This window comes from Dermacentor andersoni, chromosome 3 (genome assembly GCF_023375885.2).
Source record: "Dermacentor andersoni chromosome 3, qqDerAnde1_hic_scaffold, whole genome shotgun sequence".
In the NCBI taxonomy this organism is placed as follows: domain Eukaryota; kingdom Metazoa; phylum Arthropoda; class Arachnida; order Ixodida; family Ixodidae; genus Dermacentor; species Dermacentor andersoni.
This window is the reverse complement of record NC_092816.1, coordinates 74,508,558-74,519,982: the sequence shown is the minus strand read 5'-3', so window position 1 is coordinate 74,519,982 and position 11,425 is coordinate 74,508,558. Positions and strand designations below refer to the sequence as shown.

At 43.5% G+C, this 11,425-nt stretch overlaps 1 protein-coding gene across 2 annotated transcripts in view; it reads right to left on the bottom strand.

Moving 5' to 3' along the window:
- LOC126545094 (cytochrome P450 3A16-like) overlaps window positions 1–11,425 on the bottom strand; it is a 48,823-nt gene continuing 37,398 nt past the window's right edge. For both annotated transcript variants that reach the window (XM_050192816.3, XM_072287214.1), the window contains 6 exons: window positions 11,057–11,132; window positions 8,963–9,120; window positions 8,024–8,112; window positions 4,796–4,933; window positions 2,675–2,837; window positions 1–130 (listed from right to left, as the gene is read on the bottom strand). In XM_050192816.3, the coding sequence (XP_050048773.2) occupies window positions 35–130; window positions 2,675–2,837; window positions 4,796–4,933; window positions 8,024–8,112; window positions 8,963–9,120; window positions 11,057–11,132 (720 nt within the window). In that variant the 3' untranslated portion in view covers window positions 1–34. The remainder of the gene's footprint in view (window positions 131–2,674; window positions 2,838–4,795; window positions 4,934–8,023; window positions 8,113–8,962; window positions 9,121–11,056; window positions 11,133–11,425) is intronic.

The following is an 11,425-nucleotide window of genomic DNA, read 5'->3' as shown; positions in this document are numbered from 1 at the left end:
TTGTGAGCAGATTTGTTTACTAAAGGAAGTCGCACTAAGCTCGCGCAATTGAGTGACGCGGTACGACACGCAGCTTCACTGCTGGGCTTGGTTCCAAGAGGAGGCGCCTGGGAACAAACTTCACGGGAACCTGAAATAGGGAGTGATACATTTGTGTGATCTATTTCGCTATCATGTTTCAATAAATGTTACTTGTCAATGTCATGGTTCGTAAATGACACGGGCGATAAACAGAAGTGCTTATTAAATGTAAAGTGTCAAAACACCTAATTTCCTTTACAATTCCATCGGTATTGTGCACTGTGCCCATTCCACTTGCCTTCTCTACAGGTTGAACTGATGTGCATTCAACCGATGAGAAGAACTTATTCGCGTTTCGAGCAAGGAGTTTTGCTTTTGCCAAGTGTAGCGCAAAATTTCATGGAAAGGCATCCTCGTTCCCCGAACGGGCTCCTTGCAGCGTATAGGGCAAACTTGTACGTGGTCTCACCGGCTGTTACTGACGAAGCATCGGGGCGCAGGGGCCAAATTTAAAAATTCAAGTTCCTCTTGAAACAAAAATAAAAATAAAGTGTTGACGGAAATCGAATGCCAGAAAGCATGAGGTGGAAGAAGGAATAGACGTAAAGAGAATACACCATCATCATATATAGAGAATATATCATCATCATCATCACCAAGAGAAATGTATCATCATAGTTTTACGAGAAGTACCTCATTGAGAAAATCATGAATTTAATGGACCAAAAGCGAAATTTTGTGTGCCTGGCATGTTATTTGAGATAACTTCTTAGCGTATTGGTGCTTAAATAATTTTAGCGTGATATAGATGTCTTGGACCCCCCCCCCCCCCCCCCCCCCCGCCGACTGCCCAATGCAGTATATTATTTACAATAAAGAATTCCATAGTACTCCTGCGAGGAAAAAAAATTCAATTTGGTCACTTTATTTCAAAACTCGGCACTGCTAAGGAACTTCTTTAGACTCAAGTTGCAGGTAAGCACGTTTACATATTGAGAAACCATATTTGTAGGTTTACTAAGGGAAGGTGTCCAGCGTTAGACGCTGAAATAAATTTCATAAGAATGTTTTGCAAAACCGTGTTTCGCGTACATGAGCAAACTTTGGAAGCACGTCGTGTTTTTTTTAGCAAAATAGTTAAGGGAATCACTCTGAACTGACAGTAAATACTAAATAGCTATGCTGTTGATGCAAAACCTCAGATGGTCGAGTGACATGTCGGGGGCACTTGGCTTGCAATGACCCACGTGCTATCATAACTTATCAGTACCCAGAGCCAACATAAAAATACATTTCATTTGCTACGCAGCGAGTCAACAAATGCTTGTAAATAAAGAAAGGTAAAATGTAGTACGATGTTTTATTTCCTCTATTTGCGTGTCGCTAGCGATGGTACGTACCGGATTTGCCAATCCGCAGCTCCGCACGATTAGTTGCAGTGTTCAGGATTTTTTAATCTAAAAGACGACACTTCCCAACTTCCTACAATAGAAAAAAATCACAAAATATCTATCGGCGCCATTTCAGTGGATCTTCTCCCCTAATTCTTCCTCTTTCTTGTGTTTTTATTTTTTCAGGCCAAATATCGCGATCATGGTTGCGGTTGCCGCAACGTCTGACCGAATTGGCAGTGGCACGTCGCAAGGGGCCTGCGACGAGTGCGATTTCGATTTTCGTCGCATGCGATGGAAATTGCACTTCTGGTCCGATGAAAATTGAACCGTGTGAAACGGCCTTTACGCGCACAATCGCTCGCCTTACACAAAGACATTGATCCGACTCATAACGCTTTGCGGAACTCTAAGCAATGCTGGTTAGCGAGTTACCAGCAAAATCATTCGCATAATATCGACCCCCACAGTGCACGCAATTTGCATAACCAAAGCGATAGCGTTCTTTAGCTACTTCGCACATTTTGGGTGGACGTCGGCTTGTTTCATGCAATATTGTCGTGCCAAGTAGACAACTTGAGTCACCGAATATGCGCCATGATGACTTGCTGTCCGGCCTTGTTTGCTCTGTGATCTAGCGCACAAAGAAAGCGCAAGCACGGAGGTGAAGAGCAAGGAGCCTGATTGGTTGGCGCGCGGATGACGTCACGCAATAAGGGAAAGGAGGTGATGACGCCGCGTGCCAAATGCGAGCGCCTATTCGCAGCATGAACCTTCCCGTCGAGCGCGGCCGCTTGGTGGATAGCCATTGCACTGGATCAGGACAACATTCATTTGGGCTAGATGGTGCATACTGGAATTGGGAAAGAACAGCGCCAACTACTACGATCACGACGATCACCCTCTCGTGATCGTCGTAGTGTGCGCTGTTCGTTCATAATTCATTGCACTAAAGTTGCAGCCAGGATAATAGGGATACTGGTGGTTGCTACGGTGCTTCAACTGGGGTACTGTAATTACCGCAAGATATACCTCGTCGTGGTATAATTAGGTATTTTAACTTGCAGCTAGATTTCTACTTCGTGTGTCTGCTGATCTGTCTATAATGTTTTCTGGTTCACAGATGGCAGGGGATACGCAGCAGGTTAAAAAAAAGGCTATCACTGACTTTGACGGTAATCTCTTACGATTACTTCTGTCTTCTCGTTTGTCTTTGTTGCTTTTGTGCACAGGGAAAGGGTGGCGCTACGCGCAGAACATACCTGAGTGTCAGCGCATCGCTCAAAGCGGACGTCTCTCAGCAAACCGGCGAGGACGCTCTTGGCCTGAACGAGGGCCACACGCAGTCCTATGCAGTTTCGGGGTCCCGCGCCGAAGGCCAGAAAAGTGTACGGCTTCAGCAGGTCCTTGTTCTCGGGCAAAAATCTGGGCGGTGGAAAACAACGCGACAGTATAAAATTCAGAAACTTACTGTGGGGTTTGGGTGGTAGTGCGATTCCGACGCAGGGCAGAAAAGGAGAACCACATTGAACAATACCCGCCTTAAACATTTGTCCTCATAAGGTAGGTATGGCGCCCACGAATTCACTTTGTCTTTGCTAGGACCATTGATATTTTTTTATTCGGTGGTCATATAAGTGGACCTTATCCCTTTGGAGGCATCGTGTTTCTCTGACGAAAAATGTGGGCTGATCCCGAAGCCACTGCACTCTGACACAGCGTCTGAAAACGCTAGCTGTCACGTGGGACGAATGCAAGAAACTGGAACGTCACACATGCACCGAATGTTTCAAAGAGCGACTCTGGAATGAGAAAGAAGCACGCGTGTGATTGCAGTTGGATCGCATCATCGGTCACGCATTTTCTACAGCATTAGAGGTAGAATTCACGAACATTGGAGGTATCTCAGAAAATAAAATTCATGAATATGTTATCGCATACGTACGGAGCTAGAAGTGCTAAGTTCTGACCTAGCCTTTTCTTATTCAATCTACATTTTTCATCTTTAAGGAAAAACATTTTGGAAGCACCGTTTCGACAACGTTGGGAAAATTTTCTCTTTTTGGGTATTTTTTCTATTCGGAGCCTCCTGTCTTGAACACTGTTATAGGTTAGGGAGCCGTGGAGGAATTTTTACTTCTTCCAAGACGGTTCTATTAATAAATTGTTACGACATTGGTAAGCGTTCTTTCTATTCTTCATTCTGTTCACTGTAGCTTCCGAATTTATCTTTGTCTAGGCCAATACCTCCTTTAGAAACATGCTTATTAATCTATATAAAGCTTTTGTAAACTTCGGCTTAGATTCCAGAATTTCTTTAGGAGCCGTCGACACTGGGCAAGTGGCGTACGCCGCTAACGCCAGCATCAAAAGACGGTGCCGTAGCCACTGGTACCCTCTGCTGCAGTCGCTCCCTGCTACAGCTCGGTCGTAGTGGTACGCCATTTTCTCCCCATTTATTGCGTGCAGCGCTGGCACAGCCATTGCTTTTTTCCGTTCGCTATCAGCGAGACGCTGGCACTGAGTACACGGTTTTGAGTACAGTTGTGTCAGCGAGTCGGAGCATGTGCGCGGCTGCCACTGCGCACTGCCAAAGACATATAATTTGCTTTTTTGTTGATTGTGTTTTTTACTATAATCTTGGTCGGCTGCCATTTAGCGAAGGATTTTCGTAATTGATGTTTTTAATTTTCCGACTATTCAAATTTAAGTTGTCGCCTTAGAAATTAAGCAGGCGTAGACAGGAGTAAATACGGCAATAATCATTATCATAGACCTCATCTTATACCGAGGGCCCTGTCTGAGAATTATCGAATAGTTAAATGGGTTCTGCCTTTGTCGCACGAGGGGCGGAGGTGCGGGCTACGTTTATCAAAATGATGGAATGCTGGCTGGGATCTTAGGCTGACATTATGGTCTGAAAGGCCGCGTTAATGTCCGGAGATGATACAAGAGTTGTGCCAGAGGCAAAGTGTTAGTGAAGTGGTGTAGCGATTCCTGAGATTGCTCACATATTTTTTTTTTTTTTTTGTAGATAAGAAACGCGTTATATAATGCCACGTGACGTTCAGTCAATCCCCGCAGGGGGTATAAGCTATCAGTAAAGGAAAACCAAATAAAATGAGCGCCCAAATTCAAATGGTAAGCATTGGGACTTCTCGCTCGATTTTATTGTGGTACCAGCATGAGGTGGCCGAGTTTCTTCCTTGTTATTAATATTATTTTCTTTGTCTTCAAACACAGGTGGTAGTCGAAAGAAAAGAAACAAGACTAACAGAAAAAAAGGTAATGCAAAAAGTGAAAAGACTATGTGCGTTGCCTTGGTTACACCTGCATGTTCAACAAATGGGACCAGCAAAAGAAGAGAGAAGTGCAAAACCGACCTTTCAGGTTTGAAAGTGTAAGGATCTGGGTAAAACTCTGGATTGTAGTGAACGCCTGTCAAGGGTATCTCGATGCACATTCCCGGCTTGAAATCTATTCCATACAGTGTCGTTTCCTGGTTGCAGCGTCTTGTCAGGCTGCATAAAAAGGACGAGGTTAAAAGAAACAAAGCCCAAAATCAGACCCTGAACATACAGCGGACTCAAAACAGATTGTAAATACAGAAAAATTACACGCAGCTTGTATGTGGGATAGAACAATTCTGTACAGCTGTGGAAAGCAATGCAGTTATTATCGTTGCTCACAGGAAATATATCTGCCTTTTCTACATTTAAAATTTGCTTAGTCGAGGTGGCCCGAGAGAGGAAAGCGTGTATCATTTTCGAAAACATCGACAGTAGAAGTTTGCAAGCCACCTTCGTGACTGCTGCTGCATACCAATCCAAAGAAAATTTACTGAGGTCATGAAAGCATGTGCTTTCGATATGAAGCCAACGTGCATTGCGGTGACCTAACCTGATTATGCAGCAACCATCTCATCACTAACCTCGACTCCATCTCAAGAAGTAGGTTAGAGCAAGTTCTTCAACCTCAACCTTAAGCTTCGCGGTTTCGAAATGTTCTCTAGTATTTATTTTAGTGTCACATTCATTCTAGCGAGAAATTTCACAGCTTCGACCTCAAATTGAGCAGATCTCTAAAAAATTTCTTTTCTCCATGTTCCTATGACTTCTTTTATGATTGTGTTGCTCTTATAGTCCTACAACCTGCCCGGTTATGTTATTCATGATCCATGGAGTTGTTTTGGCGATGTCTTGTTATTTTAGTTATTCTGTTATATTTTTATTGTTTATTTTTCTTCACAATGGTTTGGAAACCTCTCAGCGGCCAAACTTGTCATCTTTAACAACTTATAGATGAAGAAAGCCAGCCCTTGTTAGCTCTATCCTTAAGCAAAAACCTCGACCAGATTTTCAAGTTGCGAGGTTGACCTCTCGAAACAGTCACTAATATTCATTTGATTGTCAAATGAATTCCACCCTCGAACAAATTTCTTGGCCTTAAGCTTTATTACTGAGGTTGACATCAAGAAAAATTCACTCATATTTGCTCTGCCATCAGGTACGTGCTTACGACAGAGATGTTTTCAAAACATCTCATGTAATCGCATGCAGCAGATCACTTAAGTATTCACCGCCAGCTTCGCAACATACTTCGCTAGAATAGCAGCTTGGGCCTGTTGGTTTTCCATCCTGCTGTTAACAGCGCAAAATGTAGACAAGAGACGAGACAAGAAGACACCACAAGCGCTGACTTTCAACAACGTTTATTTTGAAAGAAACACGGCTTCTTATAACCATTGCCCACACGTGTCGCAGTCACGTGATCGCACATCATGCGAAACATACGCTTTTTTCTTTTTTACACTCAAGATAGTGGTTGCACATGCAAAAGCTCAAGTTCTTTTTTTGTCAGTAATAAGGACGGCGTGCTAACGCATTGGTCACGAAGTCTGGTAATTCTTGTCTTGTCTCTTGTCTACATTTTGCGCTGTTAATAGCAGGTTCGCAACATATGTAACTTGTGGAAATAAGAAATTGAGCGATGTTGATCTGGTAGGTATTTATCTGTTTGCTTTTGTCAAAAGGCAAAGGACTCGTTTTTTTTTTTTGTAGCAAACGAAAAGGCAGTCTCTTTAGCAGTGTATTGAGGGCTGTTTGCAAAATTTCAGGCGACATGCAATTGGACAAAATAAAAAAAAAGTTAAAATTAAATAAGCTCTGATGTTTTACTTGACAGAACTAGAATATGATATCGAGACATACCTTAGTGGGAGACCCCGGAATAATTTTGACCATGCGGGTTTTTAACGTGTATCTAAATTTAACTACACGAACTTTTCATATCACGCCCCCATCGAAAGCATAATAAGATGTGCGACGTTTTTTTATACCATATGTAGCTGCGCCAGCTATTGATTTTAATTCTCTCTTAGTGAAGAATGTTCTAGGCACCACATATTTATCCAAATGTTCGGCGTTGTGCGTCGCAGACAAAGAAAAATATTCACCGAGTCGTGACGCTTGGCCAGCGTCACAACTCGTTAAATCGTTGTTTGCCGGCACTTTATTAAAGTTATTCCTATCCTATTCACCGTTTAGGAATTGCTTCTTTCCCTGCAATTTAGCTCATTAATGTACCATTGTAAAGGGCAAGAAAAAATACATAGACACGTTTGCAAAAATATTGCTGTAACCTAAATATTTTCGGTATTTCCTTACTTGAGCCGGTGATTTCTCTGAGCATTTGCGGGTAATAAAAAAGCCCGTAAGCTAAAACAATGTTATTCAGTTTTTCAGCTTTGGAAAACAGTGAAAAGCTTTACGAAGCAACCGTGTGCATGCTACGCACGTTTACGTCCACATTTTTCTTTATTCTCTGCTTTGCGAAGGCTGTGTCGAAGTATGAAGGAAACTCGAGAATATTTTCCTAAGCGTATTGTACTTGGTGCATGCAATCCTGGGCTGTTTCTCTTTTTGTGCATGTTTCTAGTTTTATGTCTTTAGCAAAAAGGACAAATATATTAAAGAAGCTGAAACTAAATTTTTAGTAACGATAAATAATTACAAAGAGGATTCTATACAGGCAGGACCCAGATGTCATCTGTCAGGGGTCCGTAGATTAAGAAAATTGTATTATGACATTCAATGTACCAAAAAGGAAGCGGATAAATGAAATCGTTATTTAAAACCGGATAAGATGGGCGTCTCAGAAATTAACGCAGAAACAATAAACAATAATGCTCTGAATGGGCGTTTCATCATTGAGAATGAAAGGTTTGATGGAGAAGCTGATGTAAGGCTTAATCAAAGTTGTGATAAGCAATGTTGTCCGGGCTGATTATGAAAAAAAAACAGTTTGGCTTTGGTGGGTACCTGGACCTTTGGTAAAATTTAGGGGGGAGGGAGTCGTGGCAGGTACGATTTCAACAATGTCAGCGGCGTAACCTTTAAGTACTTAACTGTGAAGAGCGACGAAGCATTGATTGCGGTGAAAGCTAGCCGCGACTGAGAACGAACTTTGAGGAAACTGGCTGCTGGTCACATGTCCATGTTTACAGTGTAAATATCATGTGTCCTGGCCATTAACCGCTGACATCGCCGTTAAATGTTACTATAACTAAGCATGCTAGAAAGCGCTCGTTGTTATATAAAGTTTGTACTTACAATGAATCCGGCGTGTACATGCGGAGGGATTCTTTCACGGCAGCCTCGAGGAGTGGCATGGCGTTCAGGGCTTCGAATGTCATTCCCTGCTACGAAACGACCCCGAAAAACCAAGACGTTCGCTTGTGTGCTGGTTGCTCTTGAAAAAAATACTGCATGATTTTTGGCTTTGCCTTAATTAGGTATCATGGCCTTATGCCAACTGACGTCGTATTTTCGCCAGGCTCTCGCGTCACCACAGCCAAAGACTAACACAATATTACTATACCATCTACTTAATGTAGCGACAAGCTAACCTGAGAGCGTCTAAATATAAACGAGTGGATGTTAAGCGTCTAGAACGTCTGTTATTTCGTGCTCTTTTTATGCTCACGAAATGTTTCCTTACTCATAGAAATTATTTCCATCCTATAAATAATGTGTTTAGCGCATTTATGCATGGGTCTGATGAAAAGTCATGGTAAAGTGTAATCAGCAACGACAATGAGAACGGGTGAAGTGAAAGGCCGTTTGCTTTCCCCCAAGTCTTCGTGAAGCTACGTTCAATGTCAAAATTCTAAATTCAGATGTAGACTGGTTCTCAGTAGCCGCAGGTCATGTCACGTATTTTCTGTGATGCTTCAAGATCCCTTATGTGAATACGGAAGAGGGTAGCTCTTCTAGTTCCCGACATCCTTGTATGGCCGCGATCACTGCGGCAATCAGCTTTGTTGCAAAATAATGGCGCCGTGGTTTGAAACGTTGAGCTAGCTTCAACCAATCAGAAGTGCGGCTATGCGAAAGGCACATCAGACCGTGCCTTCACCCTTTCCGTGTAAAAGCACCGTGCAGCGCGAGCTGAACTGCTGAAACACGTTACTCATAGCTTTTGCTCCCCATGTAAGTTATATTGAATCACAGTGTACGTGTGCTTGTGCATGTCCGAGAGCTCAAGCTTACCTTGCTTACGGCTTCGTCGATTTCTTCGACCAGCCTGTCCTGGTATTCGGGAGAGAGCGCAAGGTTGTACGCTGTGAAGGTGAGTGCTATGGCTACGCCGTCACTGCCGGCAATGAAAAACACCATGATTTCCGCAGCCACGTCCTTCATTTCAGACTCTATAACAGAGGAGAAAAACATCCTCGCCCAAAGCTACATGCACACGTTGAACAACACAGTCGACTCGGCAAACTGCGACGCTTCAGATACGTGCTTTCTGTTTCTACGAACTATTAATATATACCCACGCGCGAGAAAGTAACGTCGGAGCCAAATTCTCAAGCAGCACTTAGTAGTGATGAGGGCCTGTATTCACGAATAGCCCCTACGTTAGAATTGTTCGTACTCGAATAAAAAAATTCGGCAGAGTCACGTAAGAGTGGTTACGTGTGGGAATGCGAAAGCGTTACACCGCTGGTAGACCTTTGAATGCGATGAACACGTTCATTTTATACACTCGTGACGTGGCCCCACCTCACCGCTGGCTGCACCGTCCCACGCCAAATCACGCCCGCACTAGGCCGCACATTTAGTTAGCCAGATAGCTCACTAATAGTCATTAATAACCATGGAACCTACATGGCGTCGGCGAAGCGTTCTCGTCTCGCACCCCGGAGGCCCGAGGTCGATTCCCACCCGTACCGGAATGTACGAAATTTTCTTTTCAAAGCAATCTATTTACTTTGTTTACGGGAACCTCGCTGAGAAATTTGACGTTTTACTTGTTTTTACTCCTGTCCCGTCGGCCATTTTTGGGACCATCATTCGGTCACGCAGCCGACTACGCCGCCGGATTTTCTCATAATAGGGCATATAAGACTTTCGCGCTAAAAAAAAAAAAAAGATTCTAAAATATGACTCCGGTTTCCCGGAGTTATCAATTCAATGCAGTGTGGAAAGCTTGAAAAAGAGCGAATGTTTCATATTCGTATCAGTCAGAGTGCGAACACAGAACAGATTCTTTTCGCGAGTTCTTGAGGAAGATGATAGCAAATAAGGATAACAAAATATAGTAAAGTGACTTGGGCTCATTATGACAATAGCTATTATACGGACACTCCTAGCGCATTTCTGGCGTCGGCGTTGTCGTCGCCAAAAATGACTAAGGCCAGTTTACCTGCATTTGAGGTCAGTTGACACGCTTGCGATTACATAAAACTGGAAAGCGCTCGTTCTCGTCTGCCGTGTCTTATTCGCGTGCATTTGTACTTTTTTGCGCTATATGTGGAAGTAACAATGTTACACCAATTAGCTCAACAGACGCTCCTTCCGAAAGGGTGAAAAGCGTGGAGGCAGCGCGAGAGAGAAGGGGGGGGGGGAGGGAGGCTGCTACTACTCCACCAGCAACTTCGTACTTTGGGTGGTTGCGGGCGATAGCGCGCGCCGTATGTTGAAAGCGATCTGCAGGCGCCTCATAACTTTGTGCGTGCTGTGTTCTCGCCGATCAGTTTGCGTTGCAGCAATAGACAGCACGAAGGTCAGTTCGCTCGCTGCTGCTGCCGCGCTTACTCGCGCGTGCGTTTTGACAGCGAATGTCTGCAGTTATCGAGTGTGATGTGTTCATGTTTGCTTGTGCGCGCTGACAACATGCCTGTTCATTCAGTTAGTAAGCGAATGTTTCCAAGTTTATACGGTCGATAAAACTAGTATCCTTACTTCGTGTAGCTGTGTACTAATTTGCTATCGCAATCGATCAGGTGAATCTTTCAAGTGAAACTGCGGCTTTCTTTCACGAAGTCTTAAGTGTCCGCGCTGCATCACGTGAAACCAATAGAAGTCTGAGAACAGACACCATCTGTTTCCGATTTTCGTCGCGAGTGCTCAGGTAACAGGTGGAAATATTCCGCCTAGTTGTTTTAATAGAGCATGTTTTTCTCACTTTAATTGACAGTCTAAAGCCAGTTTTACCTGCAGTTGATGTCAGTGAGCGCGCTTGTGATTATTTACAACTGGAAACGTAAGTTTGTGTTGTTTCTTTCAGATGGCTTTGCACCGTGGACGCTGAGTATGTAAACTGGATGCAATTCATGGGCAATTTATTGCCCGTGGACTTACCCGTTAACTTTTGACCACTTCTGTTTTTCATTTCTACCACGGTGTCTAAACACAGTTGAAGGACATCGTTGTGTCTCTGCAACAAATTTCAGGCACGTGGACATAAATTTAGCATAGCAGAGGTGATAGCAACACCTCCCTTTTACTGCGTCGCCTAGAGTTGAAATTCAAGCGTATGCTTGGTAACAAGTCTATGAGTTATAACACATAAACGGGCACTAAAGACAAATTCGGACAAGCTAAAGTGATAAAATAATGCCCGAAGTTGTTTGATGCATCGGTTTTACCGACGGCAGGGCTATCACATGCAGGAAGATGGTCAGAACGTAGGGTTACGCCGCTGCCACTGAGTAAATATTGTAGGACCTC